Genomic DNA, 20,674 nt, shown 5'->3' on the forward strand with positions numbered 1-20,674 from the left:
ATTTCTGTCACTGTTCTGTAGTTTCCTAGTGCCCCTAATTTCTAACACTATTGATAAAGTATGTACTCTTTCATGTCTGGTTTCTTTTGTACAACACGAGTTCCTGTTATATTAAAGCCAGTTTTCATGCAGGGCGCAGTGGCTCACACCTGTAACCCGGCACTTTTGGAGGCTGAGGCGGGTGGATTGCCTGAGCTCAGGAGTTCGAGACCAGCCTGGGCAACACGATGAAACCCCGTCTCTACTAAAATGCAAAATATTAGCCGGGCATGGCGGTGTGCACCTGTAATCCTACCTACTCAGGAGGCTGAGATACGAAAATCGCTTAAACCAGCGAGCAGGAGTTTGCAGTGAGCCGAGATCATGCCATTACACTCCAGCCTGGGTGACAGAGTGAGGCTCCATGTCAAAACAAAAACAAACACCAGTTTTCAGAGACTCCATGATACCGTGTTTGTCAAGAATGTGGAAAAACAAGTCTTTTTTCTTAAATTGCTAGTTGAAATGTCAAACGATGAAACCTCTCATAAGGCCATTTAAAATGCCCACATTCTTTGACCTAGTAATTCTACTTCTAAGATCCTAAAAAAATAAAAGCAAAGTGCAGAAGGCAGGCATGGTGGCATGCATCTGTAGTCCCAGCTACTCTGGAAGATGAGGCGTGAGAACTGCTTGAGCCTAGTATTATAGCCTGGCTATACTGACACGCTACCCTGGACAACATAGTGAATAGTGAGACCCTGTCTCTTGAAAAAGAAAGAAAGAAAAAGTAATGTGCACAAAGATGAGATAAATCTTGAAATATTTATACTATGATATGTCAACAGCTATTGAAAACGTGAAGTATTCATGTTTGTAATCCCAGCACTTTGGGAGGCAGAAGTGGAAGGATTACTTGAGTCCAGGAGTTGGAAACCAGCCTGGTCAACATAGTGAGAGCGTATCTCTGCAAAAATAAAAATATTAGTTGGGTGTAGTGACGCCCATCTGTAGTCCCAGCTACTGGGAGCTCCTGAGGCAGGAGGATCACTTGAACCTGGGAGCTGCAAGCTGCAGTAAGCCATGATCATGACACTGTGCTCCAGCCTGGGAGACAGAGCAAGACCCTGTTTCAAAAAAAAAAAAACAAAAACGGGTGAGATAGACCTATATGTAATTTGAACAATCTCCAGGACATGTTATTACGTTAAAAAAGAAAGAAATTGAACAGGATGTACAGACCATTTATGTTGAAAATAAATAAATACATACATACATACATGCATACATACATGCATACATACATACATAGGCCGGGCGCGGTGGCTCACGCCTGTAATCCCAGCACTTTGGGAGGCTGAGGCAGGCGGATCACGAGGTCAGGAGATTGAGACCATCCTGGCTAACATGGTGAAACCCCGTCTCTACTAAAAATACAAAAAATTTGCCAGGCATGGTGGCGGGTGCCTGTAGTCCCAACTACTTGGGAGGCTGAGGCAGGAGGATAGTGTGAACCCAGGAGGTGGAGCTTGCAATGAGCTGAGATCACGCCACTGCACTCCAGCCTGGGCGACAAGAGTGAGACTTGTCACACACACACACACACACACACACACACAAAAGGTAGAGAAAAATGCACACACCAAATGGTGGGAAGGTTAATGGGGAGAAATAAACGTGTTCCTTAAGTTTTGCCCTGTATTTTAGATTTCTCAATTGTTGCATCATGAACCCAAATATTCGAATATTACCTATGTAATTAACACATAAAGGCAAGTAAGTTAACTTCAACACAAAAGCAGAAATAACACAAAGAGGGTTCTAGGATAAAAATAACTCCTCATGGATTCCCAAACAACTCATAACGGTGGTTACTTTGTAGGGGGAACTGGGCAGATGAGGGGTGGAGGTGGGAAAGAGGCTTTTCCCTATTTTCTTTCTTTTTTTTTTGAGACGGAGTCGCGCTCTGTCGCCCAGGGTGGAGTGTGGTGGCGCGATCTTGGCTCACGCCATTCTCCTGCTTCAGCCTCCGGAGTAGCTGGGACTACAGGCGCCCGCCACCACGCCCAGCTAATTTTTTGTATTTTTGGTAGAGATGGGGTTTCAGCATGTTAGCCAGGATGGTCTTGATCTCCTAACCTTGTGGTCTGCCCGCCTTGGCCTCCCAAAGTGCTGGGGTTACAGGTGTGAGCCACTGCGCCTGGCCCACTATTTTCATTTTTATATTTTTAAACTTTTGGATTAAAAAAGTATGTGCAGGCTGGGCACAGTGGCTCACGTCTGTAATCCCAGCACTTTGAGAGGCTGAGGCGGGTGGATCACCTGAGGTCAGGAGTTCGAGAACAGCCTGGCCAAAATGGTGAAACCCTGTCCCTACTAAAAATACAAAAATTAGCCGGCCATACTGGTATGTGCCTGTAATCCCAGCTACTTGGGAGGCTGAGGCAGAAGAATCGCTTGAATCTAGGAGGTGGAGGCTGCAGTGAGCTGAGATTGTGCCAATACACTCCAGCCTGGGCAACAGGCTGAGACTACAGACGTACTCTCAAAACAACAACAACAACAACAAAAATTGGCCAGGCGCAGTGGCTCATGCCTGTAATCCCAACACTTTGGGAGGCTGAGGCAGGAGAATCACAAGGTCAGGAGATCGAGACCATCCTGGCCAACATGGTGAAACCCTGTCTCCACTAAGATACAAAAAATTAGCCAGGCGTGGTGGCATGCGCCTGTAATCCCAGCTACTCAGGAGGCTGAGGCAGGGGAATCGCTTGAACCCAGGAGGCAGAGGTTGCAGTGAGTTGAGATTGTGCCACTGCACTTCAGCCTGGCAACAGAGTGAGACTCTGTCTCAAATAATAATGATAATAATAATAAAACATGTGTATATTTTATATTCAATAAAAAATTTAAAAGTGTACAGGACAGTTTTGGTGGGGTGGGGTTCAAAGAAGCCCTTGTCCCTTTTTACAGCTTAGTAATGGTGTCCAAGGGAGGGAATACAGTCATGGGTTCTTAGTTTCTGTTTCTGGTTGGGCCAGTAAAGCCCCTTCCTCATCCCTCTTTTCTACTTATTACTAGAGACTGAAACTAAAAACCATGGCTTCAGGGTGCTAAAAGCCTAAACAAAACAAAACAAAACAACAGCAAAATAAGGCAGGTTGGACAAGCTTGCAAGTAGCAGCCGTGACAAGATGGTGTATATTCAACTGGAATAACGAAGGTTTTTGTGGGTTTCTGTTGTCGAAGAAGGGGTTGTGTTAAAAAGACTGAAGGAGAAATGGAAGTCAGAAAAATGGAGAGGGGCCCGGAAATGGTAGGGTGTGGAACCCGGGCAGGGGAGGGCTTAGAAAAGCCATGGAGGCAGGCTGGGCACGGTGACTTGCTCCTGTAATCCCAGCACTTTCCGAGGCCAAGCCGGGCGGATCACGACGTCAGGAGTTCCAAATCAGCCTGACAACATGGTGAAACCCGGTATCTACTAAAAATACAAAAATTAGCTGGGCGTGGTGGCACGTGCCTGTAATCCCAGCTACTCCGGAGGCTGAGGCAGGAGAATCGCTTGAACCTGGGAGGCGAAGGCTGCAGTGAGCCGAGATCAGGCCACTGCACTCCAGCCTGGGCGACAGAGCGAGACTCCATCTCAAAAAAAAAAAAAAAAAGAAAGAAAAGAAAAGAAAAATATATAATATTGAAGAAATCCGTTTGTTTAGTGTGTGTACATTCAATTATGGCTCAAAAAATTAGATGACAAAAAAGTACAAACAGGGCAGGTACGGAATGCAGAGGTTGGCATATTCACACTAGCCTTTTGCGGATAGCAGAGCTCCATTATCTCAAAAAGCCAAAGCCTGACTAGTGTTTCCCACGTCATCTTCCTCATTTCCGCAAGGCCGGGACTGGAGAAGAGGAGGTAGACCTGGGAGCCAACAAATGGCTATCAATCCCACCAAATAGACTAGGCAGTGGGCTTGCTAAACAACGAAGCTTCCAGAAGCGGACCCCACTTCCCATCCTCTTGTGGCCACATTGCTGATCCTAAAGCTTTTCTATGCAAAAACTAGCGGAATGCTATTGAATATAGGTTTCCGAGGCAGCCCTATTCTCTCCGGCTACTTCAACATCAATGGGGGCTTATTTGCCCAAAGGACGTCGCAACTGGGTTTTTCCCATTCTTTCATCGCTGGTGGTTCACCGCCCCCACTCTCCCCCATTGCCCGCTCTGCTTTAACCTCCCACGTAATCAAATCCCCGCTTTACCAACCCGCAGCAGCCCGGGGGATGGGGAGTGGCGGGGGGGTGGGGAGGAGTGGGGTAGGGTAGCCGGCCCCTCCCCCACCCAGCTGCGCCTCCACCAACTAGAAACTACCAGTCCCGGCGTGCCCCGGGGCGGCGCGGGCGCAGGGGCGCGGGCGCGGCGGGTTGTCGTTGGCTGGAGCAGCGGCTGCGCGGGTCGCGCTGCTGTGAGGTCTGCGGGCGCTGGCAAATCCGGCCCAGGATGTAGAGCTGGCAGTGCCTGACGGCGCGTCTGACGCGGAGTTGGGTGGGGTAGAGAGTAGGGGGCGGTAGTCGGGGGTGGTGGGAGAAGGAGGAGGCGGCGAATCACTTATAAATGGCGCCGAAGCAGGACCCGAAGCCTAAATTCCAGGAGGGTGAGTGTGCGCCTTTGGGAAAAAGGCACCTAACGGCGCAGGAGGTGGAGGCGGGCTCGAGGTGGTTGAGGTTTGAGGGCCGGGGGTGGCTCGGGGTGCACCCTGAGAAGGCGGCGGATAGTGCTTTGTGCGGGGAAAGCGCATTGCGGATGGCAATTCCGATGCGTCATTGTGAGCGCCTTGTGAAGCGAAAGTGCTACGCAGGCGTTAGAGTGGGAGAGGGAGCGTTTGGCGCGTGGCACACCCTCGTCAAGTGTTTGTTATTGTTCTGAGGAAGAGGGCGCGGAGAGAGCAGCCTATTGTAGGGAGGCGACCAAGGCGCCATGGCGGCGGTTAGGGGAAGTGATGTGGCGGCGGGGGGAGGGGCGGCGGTGGTTTCTGGCTGTCCTGCAGCGCGCCCGGCCGCTTGGGCAGCCACGACAGGCGGTTAGGTGCTCCCTGGAGCCCCGGGGTGGTCGCGTTCGGTGGAGACTCCGAGCTGCAGATGGGGGTGGGTTTGGCGCCACGGGGCGGGAGAACTGCGTTGTAAAATGGCCGTTGCAACATGGCGGCTTCATCATGGCCGCTGGCGTCTCTGCCCCGTATGCAGGCGCAGCTTCAGGGCAGATGCAGCGCCCCCTTCCACGAAGACCGCAAGGTTGCCGGGTCCCTTCGCTTACCTCAGAGTGGTGGGTGGGGACAGAAAAAAAAAAAAAGGATCAGTGGGATGAGCGTTTTCCTCCGCTTTGTGTTGCCTGGAGGCCTCACTCTGCTCTTAGGCGCAGTGCCAAGATCCTATGGTAATGTTAGTGCGCTCTCGCTTTGCAGTTGATCGTAAAAAGTAAATAAAAATGATCTGAATGCAGTGTTAACGCCGTTTGCATTTGTAAGTCCCATTGTCTCGACGTCATTTTTTAAATGCAGTAATTGTTTGATTAGTTGCCGTGTTTAACAGTGACTTGAAAGTTGAGTTTATTTTTATTAATTGGTTTTCGATTGGCATGAGTTTTGGCCAGGGTTAGACTGCCAGTGGAAGGCAGCTCTTTAAATTTTCACAACGCTTCAATTTATGTATAATAAGGTGGAGGTCTAATAGCTAAAAAGGAAGTAAAATCCTGTTGAAAAGGAGGAACACTCTAATATTCGTTTTCATTGCTATGGAAATTTATGCTAGTTACCGTAAATACGGTGTTTCCATGCGTACTATTTTTGTTCTAGGGATTTTTAGACTTGCATTAAAATTCCTTTTAGAGACATAAATCTTAAACGGTAGTACTGCGTATTGTAATCTTATGGGATATTTAAGGGAGTTTTAGGGGTATTTTGTTAACGAGTGACTTTTTTGTTTATATTTTTGAGACGATGTCTCACTCTGTCACCTAGGCTGGAGGGCAGTTATGGTACTCGGCTCACCTCTGCCCCCCGGGCTAAAGCGAGCCTCCCAAGTAGCTCGGATCACTGACGCGCGCCGTCACGCCCGGCTGAGTTTTGTTCTGTTTTGTTTTTAGGGGTTTTTTCTTTCTTTGTGGGTTTTTTTTTTTTTTTTTTTGTATTTTTGGTAGGGACGGAGTTTCATGATGTCCAGGCTGGTCTTGAAGTCTTGGGCTCAAGCGATCCACCCGCCTCGGCCTCCCAAAGTGGGAGGATTACGGGCGTGAGCTATCGCGCTCAGCCGTGTGACTTTTAATACCCTTCTCCCACCTTGAGAATCTGTGACTCTACCTCCTATGGATTCATTATTTTACTAGACGTTTTAGAGCAGATATTCTTAGTCAGTGCATTCAGAGGGTCCGTGAAATTGAATGAGGAAGATGTGTTTTTTCTGTGTATCCAAGTTTAGTATTTCAGTTAACAGTGTAATTCCTCTCCCCAAACCCCGAAAAAAAACGCCGCATTAGTATTTTCAGTGTATTTTCATATCTCAGCATTACAGTTGTGGAAGATGTTTTCAGTTATCAATCATTCTCGTTTCTTCAAAATTAGGGTAGTTGCTGGATGAGCAGCCAAGTCTTTGTCCTGTAATGTCATAGAACGTGACATTTAAAATGTTTTGGTGTTTCGGTACAGTTGGTTGCGTTTGTACTACTGTGTGTTTTATGTATTTATGAAACCATTCGGCTCGTAGGCTGTATCAGACTGTCAAGGCACAAAAAGTTAATCGCTTCTGTAGGAACAGCCTAAGGTTGGCTGTTTAAGGAAGCGCTTTAGTTCTAGAGGGTTGCTAGTTAAGAGGGGAATAGCAGCAGAGAATTCCTTGTGCCGTTTTTTTTTTGTTTGTTTGTTTGTTTTGTTTTTGAGACGGAGTCTCGCTCTGTCGCCCAGGCTGGAGTGCAGTGGCCGGATCTCAGCTCACTGCAAGCTCCGCCTCCTGGGTTTACGCCATTCTCCTGCCTCAGCCTTCGGAGTAGCTGGGACTACAGGCGCCCGCCACCTCGCCCGGCTAGTTTTTTTGTATTTTTTAGTAGAGACGGGGTTTCACCGTGTTAGCCAGGATGGTGTCGATCTCCTGACCTCGTGATCCGCCCGTCTCGGCCTCCCAAAGTGCTGAGATTACAGGCTTGAACCACCGCGCCCGGCCCCCTTGTGCTGTTTTAAGTGGTGTAATTGGAGAAAGGTAGGAACCAAGGTATCCCCAAGTATGGTTTTGAAAGCTATGTGAGATATTCTGTACTTAACATTATTTTCCAGATGTATTTTCTACTTGTGTTTAAAATGGAATTGTATAACCATCTTTTAAAAATGATTTTAGTGGGCCGGGCGCGGTGACTCACGCCTCTAATCCCAGCACTTTGGGAGACTGAGGTCAGGAGTTCGGGACCAAGCCTGGCCAACCTGGTGAAACCCAGTCCCTACTAAAAATACAAAAATTAGCAGGGCGTGGTGACAGGCGCCTGTAATCCCAGCTACTCGGGAGGCTGAGGCAGGAGAATCGCTTGAACCCAGGAGGCGGGGGTGGCAGTAGGCCGATGTCGTGCCATCGCACTCCAGCCTAGGCCACAGCGAGACTCCATCTCAAAAAAAAAAAATTTATTTATAAGATGATCAGAGAATATCTTGCAAGGGAAAAGGAATATTTTATGAATGCTAACAGAATCGGCTTGAAACACTCCAGAGTAATGTAATGGTAGAAAAAAGAGTGGTGAGAAATAGTGTTTTTTTGTGTGTGTTTTTGTTTCTGTTTTCTTTTTGAGACAGTCTTGCTCTGTTGCCCAGGCTGGAATGCAGTGGCGCGGATCTTGGGTCACTGCAGCCTCCGCCTCCTGGGTTCAAGCGATTCTCCTATCTCAGCCTTCTGAATAGCTGGGATTACAGGCACGCGACACCGCACCCAGCTTTTTAGTAGAGACAGTGTTTCACCATGTTGGCCAGGATGGTCTCAATCTCCTGACCTCGTCATCAGCCCACCTCGGACTTCCAAAGTTATGGGATTACAGGTGCGAGCCGCTGCGCCCGGCCGAGAAATAGTGTTTTTTTTTTTTTTTTTTTTTTTTTTTTTTTTTTTTTTTTTTTGAGACGGAGTCTCGCTCTGTCTCCCGGGCTGGAGTTGCAGTGGCCGGATCTCAGCTCACTGCAAGCTCCGCCTCCCGGGTTCACGCCATTCTCCTGCCTCAGCCTCCCGAGTAGCTGGGACTACAGGCGCCGCCACCTCACCCGGCTAGTTTTTTGTATTTTTTAGTAGAGACGGGGTTTCACCATGTTCACCAGGATGGTCTCGATCTCCTGACCTCGTGATCCACCCGTCTCGGCCTCCCAAAGTGCTGGGATTACAGGCTTGAGCCACCGCGCCCGGCCCGAGAAATAGTGTTTTTAATGATTCTTGTAAACTTGTAAAAAAGTTTTTTTATTTGAATGTTCTATAAGCAATTCTTAAGGCATAGTGACTTCTTTGCAGTGGACTTGGTTTTCCGTTGGAAATGCTTTTTTTTGTTTGTTTTGTTTTGTTTTGTTTTTGAGATGGAGCATTTGCTGTCCTGGGTCATACTCCTCAGCGCTGTGTATTTTTTCAACAGAATACTAGGGCCTCTAGCTAGAATGGAGGTCAGAGGGCCTCCGTTTCAGTGCACTTTTTTCCGGCAGCAGCAGCGAAGGGGGAAAAAATGGTAGGCCATTTTCAGAGTGCCTTTAAAATGTACCTGGAGAGTGAAATTAGGAAACACAGATCTGATCTGATCTTTGGCGCTGTTACTAGCAGTATGGTTTAACCATTTTAGTTCTTGTTCCTGGGCTGTTGGAGAAGTCTTTGATCTCCCTGTTTTCCAATCTCCACTTTAATGCAGAAATGCTTTGCGTAGGTCCAGCAGCCTCTAGCAGTGATTCTTTATAGAGTGAACCACTTACAAGAATTAAATAAAGTTAATAGGTCGTGCTCTGGGAGATTCTTGTAATATGGGTCTCTGGTGAGGCTTGAAAATACATAGTTTAAAAATATATTTTAAATTTTAATTTTTTTTGAGGCAGAGTCTTGCTCTGTCATCCGGGCTGGAGTGCAGTGGTGTGATCTCTGCTCACTGCAACCTCCAGCTCCTGGGTTCAAGCAATTCTTCTGTCCCAGCCTCTCGAGTAGCTGGGACTAGAGGTGTGCACTCCCATGTCCGGGTGATATATGTGTGTGTGTGTATATGTGTGTGTGTGTGTATATGTGTATATATACGTGTGTGTGTATATATGTGTTTGTATATATGTGTGTATGTGTGTGTATATATATGTATATAAGAGATGGAGTCTCATTCTCACCCAGGCTGAAGTGCAGTGGCACGATCTTAGCTCACTGCAACCTCCACCTCCTGGGTTCAAGCGGTTCTTGTGCCTCAGCCTCCTGAGTAGCTGGGATTATAGGCACACGCCACCATGCCTGGCCAATTTTTTGTACTTTTAGAAGAGATAGGGTTTCTCCTCTTGGCCAGGCTGGTCTCAAACTCCTGACCTCAGGTGATCCACCCACCTCGGCTTCCCTAAGTACTGGGATTATAGGCGTGAGCCACCTTGTCATGCCTGCTCTGTTAATTTTAGAGCTAAAAAAGAGCTGACATTGTTGGATATTTCAGTTGTCCGTGGGTCTGTTGAAACCAAGTGGACTGAAAATGTGTGCAAAATCTTTCAGCTGTAGTCAAATGTAATCTGAGGTACTGCATAGAATTGCTTCCAAGACTTCCAGGTCCTGACATTTTGTTTAGTCTTGCGAGTAGGCTCAACATAGACTGTTAAGTTCCAAAGGTTAGGCTTTATTGTCTCATTTCTTTGTTCATTGAAGCAGCTTAGCACTTAGAACATCATTCCACATTTGAGGAATGAACATAGTGAGACCCCTTAATCCAGCCAATCTCTGATGTGTATTGATATTTAATTTGTAGGATATTTTACTGAGTAAAAGGGTTGGAAGCAGATATACAAGTGGAGAATAAAGGTCCTCAACTTAGAAAACCAGATGAGGAAATCTTTAAATAACTGTATTTTCAGATGTACAGTTAAAACCAACCAACCTTGACAGCGTTGCAGGAGATTCTACCTATGTGCTTGACAGGTGATAGATGATTTAATTATTTAAGTAGATTGACCTGCTAATAAATTGTTTTTGTTTTTACCATCGGATACCAACGGTGTTTTTGTTGTAGGGTGTGGTTGAAGTTTGAGCCAAAGTGGTACTCTGTATAGCTGTCCCGGCTTTTCCTAATTTGGCTAGGAATACCCTAATAATAGTGTGATGACTCTCTAAGATGTGAATCATCTTATAGATGAGAAGAAATTACAATTAATCCAGTACTTTTTCTCCCTTTACAGGTGAGCGAGTGCTGTGCTTTCATGGGCCTCTTCTTTATGAAGCAAAGGTATGAAACTTGTTTTCTGTTGAGAAGTTGGCCAAAACTACTGGTTAGATCTGACCGTTTACTATACAAGTGCAGTGTTTTGTTGTTGCCTCAGTAAGAGAGTTGCCTGTTTTAGGTTCGTAGTTAATAAATTTCTTCATTTTTCTGGGATTTTTATTGTTTTGCTTTAGTGGCTCAAATAAATTAAAACATTGCTACTGTCTTCCACTTTTCTTACCGATCTGGAAGTAGCATTAGGGGAAGATGGGTTGTGGGAAAAAATAGCATTTTATGGTTAATGACTTGGTGAGAAAACATTGCTCAAGTTAGTTTTAAAAGTAAATATATGCTGAGTAAGCATTGAGCTAATTATATTAGGTTAAAAGTAAAAGCTAATATTAAAAATAAATACATTTAACTTTTGATTGTTGGTTTGTCTGGCAAAATTTGAATCCTGGGAGGCTTCTTTTGTATCAGAGTATGCTCAAGTTTTAAAAACTGATTTTACATTTAGCTGAAGGTAAGCAGGAGAATGCATTCCAAAGTCAAAAAAAGTTACAGTATTTTGTTTCTGATAACTTTTTTAGTAAAAATATTTAAGACTTGACTATACCTTAAACAGTTGTAGCTCTAAAAATGAACCCGTAAAGTACAAAACAGTATGTTTAATTTATGCAATTTCTGCGTAAATTCTTGAATAGTTTTATACTATATGTGTCTGAAAATAGCCTTAATTATAAAGTGTCAGACAATTCTGACTAAATATTAGCCATTTTCACTACTTTTTTTTTTCCTGTGCTCTAAATACACAGAAATGTGTTTTTAAAGTTCTGAAGAGCCAAACGCGGTGGCACATGCATGTAGTTTCAACTACTTAGAAGGCTGAGGCTAGAGGATTGCTTGAGCCCAGGAGTTCAAGGCCAGTCTGGGCAACCAAGCGAGACTGTCTCTCCTGCTTGCCTGCCCGCCCCCGCCCCAGTATTGCTCTGTCGCCCAGGCTGGAGTGCAGTGGTGCGACCTCTGCCCCTCCGCCTCCCGGCTCCTGCCTCAGCCTCTTGAGTAGCTGGGATTACAGGGGCCAGTCACCACACCCAGCTAATTTTTGTAGTTTTAGTAGAGACGGGGTTTCATTATGTTGACCAGGGTGGTCTTGAACTCCTGACCTTGTGATCCACCCGCCTTGGCCTCCCAAAGTGTTGGGATTAGAGGCATGAGCCACCACCCCGCGGGAGACTCTCTTAAAAAAAAATCCTAAAATGGCTGAATTTGGATGTATGGAGATGGTCAGGAATTTCTAAGTATATGTATATGTACATATATCTTAATGATATAACGTTTATACAGTTTATAAGTGCTAAATTACGGCTCATGGCCAGGTGCCGTGACTTACAAGCTTGTCATCCTAGGGCTTTGGGGAGCCAAGGCAGGAGGATCTCTTGAGGCCAGGAGTTTTGAGATCAGTCTGGGCAAGATAGCAAGACTCTCTACCAAAAAAAAAAAAATTGTGTGTCCTGTTAATCATTTTTATCCCGAATGTTGTTTTTTGTGTATCAACGTTTGGCAAACTCTACTAAACTGGCTGAGGTTTCTCCTGGCAGCTGACACTCTGGTGAACAATTTTTGAATTGAAGCTATCAAAACAAATTAAACTGTTGTGGTTATTTTGGTTTTCTCTTAAAGACTTTTAAATCCAAATCCAGTTAGTCATCACTTCTCACAGTTAATGACTTGCTTCTAATAATTCCTTTTGTCTGCCTGCTTTTAAGAAAAATGTGAAATATTTTTAATTCATTGCTTTACAAGTTGTTTAATTTTTCTCAAACAGGTCCGTTTACTGCCTTTCATAAGCCAATGAAGTTCTTTTATAATATAGTTTAAAGACTTTGCTTTAGAGGAATTTGCTTTTGAAATAAATATAGCTCCTGGCTAATTAGACTGAGAAAACACAAGCATAGCTTTCTTTAGCTGTCCTTGGATGGCTTTTCTAATCCATTGATTAAAGATTTAGGGTGACCTTTTATGCTTGTGGTTCTCAGCTTTGTTGGACCTTTTGTGACTAATCTGCAGTTTTGTAACTTGAGTATTCTGCAAGCTTAAATAGTGTTCTCTTAGTCCTTTTGTTTAGGCCACCATAAAGCTTGTGTAGAGTGTCTTTGAAGGATGATTTGAAAAGGTAGTGTCTCTTTAAAAAATTTCTAAGTGAATTATTATTTTTTTTTGAATTTCAGTGTGTAAAGGTTGCCATAAAGGACAAACAAGTGAAATACTTTATACATTACAGTGGTTGGAATAAAAAGTGAGTATTAGATCTTACAATTTTATTTATAATTAACAAGATAGCTTGTGTCACGGACTGGCTTAACAAGCGTATGCTTTTCAATTCTTCTGCAGTTTTAATGTAATATAATACATATTGAAGCAAGGGTGAATCATTTGTAGTGTGACAAAACTATTGGAAATTAGGGTACTGAGCCATTTTAATTTAAATATACTTGGTTCTTGGGAGTATTTATTATGTGCTAGTGTAATACCTAATAGTCATATAGTCAACCAATTATTCTGGTTGAATGTGGCAATCACATTTTTCTGTTTTGTTTCTGTTTTTTTTTTTTTTTTTCCCAGTTTTGGTACGTTTTTAGGATGGCCTGAATTTTTTGGCCTTACCACAAACATTGATTATATATGTTATTTCAAGCAGCTGTGCTGAAAACCAGTTGGGTTTTCTGTCTAGAAAAGGGGAAAGGATAAAGGTTGCTTCATTGAGAAATAAAGACAGAATTTACCAACTCATTTTCTGAACTTCGGAAACATGATTTAGTGTTGACAGAAAATGACTTAATGTGACCCACTTTTTAGCATGATTTAACACAGAAATTCAATTATAGAGTCTTAATTTCTCACCCCTAAGAGTTAAGCCTTTTTTTTTATTTTGGAGATGAAATTTCACTTTTTTTGCCTGGGCTGGAGTGCAATGGCGTGAGCTTGGCTCACTGCAACCTCCGCCTCCTGGGTTCCAAGCGATTCTCCTGCCTCAGCCTCCTGAGTAGCTGGGATTACAGGCAGCCGCCACCACGCCCAGCTAATTTTTTGTGTTTTTAGTAGAGATGGAGTTTCACCACATTGGCCAGGCTGGTCTTGAACTCCTGACCTCAGGTGATCCTCCCAAAGTGCTGGGATTACAGGTGTGAGTCACTGTGCCCAGCCTTTGTGTGTGTGTGTGTGTGTGTGTGTGTGTGTGTGTATATGTAAAGCACCAATGTTACTGATCTATTTCCAGGAATGGACAGTGGGTATAGATTGAACACATTCTAGAATGTCCATCCAGTGGAGCTCTTTTTCAGTGATGAGACTTTTCTCCTTGGGCCTCACAAATAACCCTGTCTAAAAATTTACCCAAGTCTCCTATTTGGTGATTGTAATTAAAAGACTTGTAATTTTTACTGTGGGAGGTTTTACATTTTATTAATGATGCTTTGTCCTTCAAAGATAGCACTGCCATTGCTATTTAGTATTGTTCTTGCGAAATTGCCCTCTAGTAACTTAAGGCTTTGTGTCACCTGACTCAGGCTCTGGTACCTGGTTTACCATGGGAGCAGTGCCATCTGATTTGATAAGTATTCTGTTACTATGGAAGGAGTTGTTTTTTTTTTTTTTTTTTTCCCTGTGAAGTTCACTGGCCCTGTGACTTTGGTCTTGTTTCATATAGTACTCTATCTAGGTGACCAACCCAGTTAATTTTATTTCTTTGTTAGGAAGTTGTTTTCACGTATCAGATGTTTTCAGCTGAGAATTTATTAGACATTTCACTTCCATTAATATAAATGGGGAAAGGTAGAAATCTGAAATGCATAGAAGTGCATCCTGACAACTTGTGGGTTTTTTCCCCAGTTAATGATAATTAAAGTATTTCTAATAATCAGTGAGATGTGGTGGTGCGCACCTGTAGCCTCAGCTACTTGGAAGGCTGAGGCAGGGGGATTATTTGAGCCCAGGAGTTTGAGGCTGCAGTGAACTATGATGTGCCACTGCACTCTAGCCTGAGTAACAGAGCAAGACCTAGACTCCTTTAAAAAGAAACAATAACATCTATTTCTAATAATGATAGGTAATATCTAATAATGATAGGTAACTCCAGCCTCATGGACTTGTATTATAAATATTGAGAAGTTGGGAAAATAATGGAGAAAACTGTCTTGGTGAAAGTAAACTGTGCTTTTAGTACTAAATGGATTCTAGTATCTAGGAAACAGGAAAATAGTGACTCGTAGTGTATCTCATAGCTTTTTGTTACTAAACAGTGCCTTGCTAAAACTGCATTTCAGTCTCTATTAGACTTACATTTTATGTGTTAATATTCTGACAATATCCAGATAAAGTTGAGAGTGTTAGGAGAATCTCATTTCTCTACAGGAAAGATAATAATTTTATGCATACTATGAGTGGGAAAGACCATAAAGGATATAAGAGAAAAATACAAAGCAAATTTATGGGTTAGGCTTACTCTCCTCCACCTCCTGCATTTTAAAGCAATTGTTTTAGAGCCAGTATGGTGGTACCTATAGTTTTAGCTTCTTGGGAGGCTGAGGTTGAGCCCAGGAGTTTGAGGCCAGCCTGGGCAACATAGCTAGACACCCCTCTTATAATTAAGCAAATAAAAATTATAAAGAAGTGTTTGAGGCTGGGTGTGGTGGCTCACGCCTCTAATCTCAGCACTTTGGGAGGCTGAGGCGGGTGGATCACGAGGTCAGGAGATCGAGACTATCCTGGCTAACATGGTGAAACCCCGTCTCTACTAAAAATACAAAAAACTAGCCGGGCGTGGTGGCGGGCGCCTGTAGTCTCAGCTACTTGGGAGGCTGAGGCGGGAGAATGGCGTGAACCCGGGAGGCAGAGCTTGCAGTGAGCCGAGATCAAGCCACTGCACTCCAGCCTGGGAGACACAGCGAGACTCCGTCTCAAAAAAAATAAAAAAAATAAAAATAAAAAAAATTAGTCAGGTGTGGTGACACATGCCTGTAGTCCCAGCTGTTCAGGAGATTGAGGCAGGAGAATCACTTGAACCCGGGAGGTGGAGATTGCATTGAGCTGAGATCGCACCACTGTATTCCAGCCTAGGCTGCAGAGCGAGACTCAGGAAAAAAAAAAAGATTGAACACATAAGAAACGAAGTAAAGGAAACTATGAAAAAGGAATAGAATAAAGAAGATATTTTTAAAAACCTTAAAAAATTATTTTAGAATTTCACCTTAGTAACTGTGAATACAGCTTTTGTGCTTAGTTCTTTTTCACATACAATAGATACCCTGTATAAAATTGCACACATAGATGTGTACAGTGCAAAGACTGGATTTTAAGCGGCATTTGTAGCTTGTCACAAATTGTGAAAATACCAAATGCTTTGTATTTTCTGATTTTACTGCTTCGAAAAATTTTCCTCTTTGGTGTATTGTAGTCCAGTAACTCAAAGAAATGATAGGTTTGTGTAGATTTTTTTGTTCTCAACTAATTTGACACATATTAATTACTGTTGGGGAAAGTTAAGAAGAAATGGCATCAAATATTAGATTTGTTACTATCTTTGTAGATGTATTGAGGAATATATCAGAAATGTCTTTGGTTGACTTGGCGTGTAGATAAATATATGCAATATTGAAAGAATGATCTTAGCTTTAGGAAGTCTTCAAAGAAACCTTTAAATTCATTTTGAAAGGAGGAGGAGTTATTCAAATACCTAACGTGTTGTGTATTTAGTCTATGTAAGTACTGCCCATGGATCATTGACTCTGGGAAGTAGTCACGTTACCGTTAGAAAACTACGTAATTCTAGATGGGTGCGATGATTCACGCCTGTAATCCCAGCACTTGGGGAGGCCAAGGTGGGCAGATCATCTGAGGTCAGGAGTTCGAGATCAGCCTGGGCAACACAATCAGACTCTGTCTCAAAAAAAAAAAAAAGAAAAAAGAAAATTACGAAATTCTTTTATGCTTCACCTATATATAAAATTTTCTGAGTGGCCTTCAGTTATTACCATGGATCATTGTAACTTTGGGAATTGCACTCACAAATGACCTTTAGAAAATTCTGAAATTTGGGCCGGGTGTGGTGGCTCACGCCTGTAATCCCAGCACTTTGGGAGGCCAAGGTGGGCGGATCACAAGGTCAGGAGTTCAAGACCAGCCTGGCCACCATGCTGAAACCCTGTCTCTACCAAAAGTACAAAAATTAGCCAGGTGTGGTGGCTCATGCCTGTAATCCCAGCTGCTCGGGAGGCTGAGGCAGGACAACCACTTGAACCTGGGAGGCAGAGGTTGCAGTGAACTGAGATCGTGCCACTGCACTCCAGCCTGGGTGACAGAGTAAGACTTGTCTCAAAAAAAAAAAAAAAAATTCTTGCCGGTCAGAATGGCTCAGGCCTGTAATCCCAGCACTTTGGGAGACCTAGGCAGGTGGATCACGAGGTCAGGAGTTCAAGACCAGCCTGGCCAACATGGTGAAACTCCATCTCTACTAAGAATACAAAAATTAGCTAGGTGTGGTGGCGCGCACCTTTAGTCCCAGCTACTTGGGAGGCTGAGACAGGAGAATCGCTTGAATTCAGGAGGTGGAGGTTGCAGTGAGCCGAGATCATGCCACTGCACTCCAGCCTGGAGTGAGACTTTGTATTAACAAAAAAGAAAACATTCTGAAATTCTTTTATGGTTGACTTATATGTAAAAATTTCTGAGTGTTTGGCTTTCAGTTATTATCCTAGTAGTGATGTTCCTTAGAGCAAAAGATGTCCACTTCATTTTTCTTTGGTTCAGCAAGGATTGTCAGCTCTTTACCTATAAAGCAAACTCTTAACAGTAACTTTGTGTTTAAAGCAAGTTGCTTATTTAAATACATTTTATATCAGTGGGAAAGGGTTTATAACATTCTAAAATGGAAACTTGTAAGTGAAAATTGGCTAACTCCCTTTGATTTAGAGAGAATTGGAATAGATATAAATACATGACCAGGCACGGTGGCTCACGCCTGTAATCCTAGCACTTTGGGAAGCTGAGGTGGGCGGATCACCTGAGGTTGGGAGTTTGAGACAAGCCTGACCAACATGGAGAAACCCCGTCTCTACTAAAAATACAAAATTAACCAGGTGTGGTGGTGCATGCCCATAATCCCAGCTACTCAGGAGGCTGAGGCAGGAGAATCGCTTAAACCCAGGGAGGTGGAGGTTGTGGTGAGCCAAGATCGCACCGTTGCACTCCTGCCTGGGCAACAAGAGTGCAATTCCGTCTCAAAAAAAAACATATATACACACACACACACACACACACACACACACACACACACACACACATAAATATCTCAAAAATCTCATTTTGAAAATGGCTTGTGTGGGGTACTTTTTAAAATTCATACAACAAAACCTTAATCCCCAAATTGGAATTTTCTTAAACTTCAGTTAATCTTTTTTCAAAAACATACTAGATGATTGAGATTTCTAAATTTTCAAACCTCATTGGAATTTGTTGACACAGACACTTAAATATTCCATTTGTAAATGAATCTTAATAAAGCTAAAGCCAAATTCTGCACCTGGTCACTGAGATTACTTTGTACTATGCTGTCTGTATCAGAAGTGCTGTGAGGCCCAGGCGCTCTGAAAAATCATTGAAGACACGTGAGGATATTGTAGCCCTTTTTCCTGTTCCTGAAGGAGCTCCCTCAGTACTCCACCCCCTCCTGACCTCTAGGTAAATGCATGTTTTGAAATTTTCTCTAGGAAATCATGTTCAGGATTGCTTTTTATTATTCTCCTTTTGGCTGTATTATATGAGGTCAGAGGTGGGAAATCATTAAACAAAAGAAAGTCTTAAATTTTTTTTTAATTGGGTACCTTGAGAGTACACCTAATTGTGTCACTAAAGGAGCTCCATCAGCAGGAGAAAAGATTAACTGCTCAAAAAAATTTAGCATTCCCTAAGAAATAACAGTTTTGTTTGCCATTTTTGGTGAAAAAACACATAATCAGAAATTGTGTTTTGAACAAGCTTTTTGAAGTGCCAGAATGCCTTAACATTTTTAAGAGAGTTGGTTCTGCCTTCTAATATTTAGAAAGCCAGCTTTCTGATCAGCCTTGAAAGTTAGTGTGTGTGCATTTGTGACTGAATGAAGGTGAAGAATGGTGTCGAATCATTTTAATACTTTACATACTTGACTAGGTTCCAGTCTAGTTGGTGTTTGAGTATTGTAGACTTCCTTATATGTTTCTGACATATTTTTAGTGTTGTTTGTGTCAGGGATTCGCAGGTGTTTTACATGTATTCTCGTAACAATTTTTTGAGATAAGTACGGTTGTTCTCATTTCATAATGAAATGAAAACACAAAAAGCTATGTGGAACTTTGTCATTACATACAGCTGGTTTTAATTTTTAAAAATAACTGAGTTTTTGACTCCTGTGCTTTATTTTTGACAATTAAAGTCTTTAAGATAACATAAGGCTAGTCACTTAGTGAATGTTACATTAAGTGCCAAACTCTTAAGCCATTTCTAAAAATGATTTGAATAATCTGCTTTTGGACTCCGGCAGCTTAGATTTGGAATGCTGCTTTTTGAAAATAAAAAGTTTTCCTTTTTACAGAACAGACTTCCTTTAGATTTTCATTTTAGTTGAGACTACATTTGTAGTGCTAGTTCATCAAATTATTTCAGAGAAATCCAGTCTTGCCTCTTGGGTCTCAGAAAATAAGTTGGAGAACAGAGTATTTTTGAGTTAAATTTTAACTTTCCTCTTTTTCAGTTGGGATGAGTGGGTTCCAGAGAGCAGAGTACTCAAATACGTGGACACCAATTTGCAGAAACAGCGAGAACTTCAAAAAGCCAATCAGTAAGTTTGTTTTGTGAACTGAATATTAAGGAGAAATGCCTGTACATTAATTTTTGGGCATGGAATGAACAATGGAGATCATGTTGGCTACCCTGCCTATAAAATAATTTCTGGTACCTCTCAGCTGCTGTGTTACAGCTTTGACTTCAAGTAATCAGGCCATTTCTAGGTAAAGGAAGTAGCATACCTGCCATTACTTAAGCTTATCCTTAGATCTAGGTAGAAAACAGCAGAATGTTTTTGGAAATTGCTATAGGTGTGAACTCATTGGTAAACATCTTTCTTATTTTTGGGGCTCTGGAAGACAAATTTGGTGGGGAAACAAGAAAGCAAACGAGGCATTGCCTATTCTGTTTTTCATCTCTGAAAGCACAGGAAAAGGGACCCTGTAAGACTGTATGATCTATAGGGTAATTTCAAAGTTGAAATGTATATTTAAAAAATTAAAATGATGGCCGGGCACGGTGGCTCATGCCTGTAATCCCAGCACTCTGGGAGGCCAAGGCAGGTGGATTATGAGGTCAGGAGATCAAGACCATTGTGGCTAACACGGTGAAACCCTGTCTCTACTAAAAATACAAAAAATTAGCTGGGCATGGTGGCAGCCGCCTGTAGTTCCAGCTGTTTGGGAGGCTGAGGCAGGAGAATGGTGTGAACCCGGGAGGCGGGGCTTGCAGTGAGCGGAGATCACACCACTGCATTCTAGCCTGGGTAACAGTGAAACTCTGTCTCAAAAAAAAAAAAAAAAAAGAAGAACAAATAAAACATTGGGATCAGTGAATTCCAAAGCAAATGGAATTTTCAGTGCTATGAGAACTATTACAGTCACTTTTTATTACATTGATTTTAATTGAGCCTTTTTCTGTTTGTTGAGTATTTTGTTTGATTTTTTGGAAATATCCCTGTCCAACTTGTTAAAAACTTGGTGCCAGAATTTGAATATAAATTCCTAATGGAATCAGGCTGACATAATTTTTTTTTTTTCATGTAAATGCTCATTTTATGTTGACATTACTGAAATTATTTTTGAAGGGAGCAGTATGCAGAGGGGAAGATGAGAGGGGCTGCCCCAGGAAAGAAGACATCTGGTCTGCAACAGAAAAATGTTGAAGTGTAAGAAGCTCTTTGTTTTGATTTTGCATACTATATGTGAAGATAATATTTTATACTCATTGTGTGTTAGACTGTGTTGAAAATTGAAACTTTTGGAACATTGTCGGAACCAGTAAGAATCCCATTCCTCAGGTATCAGGTCATTAAAGTAGTTTAAAATACATATTGCTTAATTTTCCTCAGCAGATTCCCCCTCCCTTTAACTTGTGTGTATAAATATATGCGTGTGTAATGTTTTCTCTTACAAAGAAAGTATTAGTGGTTATAAGTTTTGAGAT

The 20,674-nt window shown here is 42.8% G+C and overlaps 1 protein-coding gene across 6 annotated transcripts in view; it reads left to right on the forward strand.

Annotated features, from left to right (window-relative positions):
- The window catches only part of MORF4L1 (mortality factor 4 like 1), a 56,244-nt gene that overhangs the window by 25,023 nt on the left and 10,547 nt on the right, over positions 1-20,674 (forward strand). Inside the window, exons 1-6 of one of the 6 annotated variants that reach the window (XM_025389795.1) lie at positions 4,355-4,631; positions 10,389-10,435; positions 12,643-12,710; positions 18,032-18,148; positions 19,197-19,283; positions 20,316-20,396. In XM_025389795.1, coding sequence (XP_025245580.1) covers positions 4,592-4,631; positions 10,389-10,435; positions 12,643-12,710; positions 18,032-18,148; positions 19,197-19,283; positions 20,316-20,396 — 440 coding nt within the window. In that variant the 5' untranslated portion in view covers positions 4,355-4,591. Of the gene's footprint in view, positions 1-4,349; positions 4,693-10,388; positions 10,436-12,642; positions 12,711-18,031; positions 18,149-19,196; positions 19,284-20,315; positions 20,397-20,674 lie in introns of those variants that run through there. The other 5 variants (XM_025389797.1, XM_025389799.1, XM_025389796.1 and 2 more) reach the window with 5 other exon arrangements.

This window comes from Theropithecus gelada, chromosome 7a (assembly GCF_003255815.1).
Source record: "Theropithecus gelada isolate Dixy chromosome 7a, Tgel_1.0, whole genome shotgun sequence".
Taxonomy (NCBI): Eukaryota; Metazoa; Chordata; class Mammalia; order Primates; family Cercopithecidae; genus Theropithecus; species Theropithecus gelada.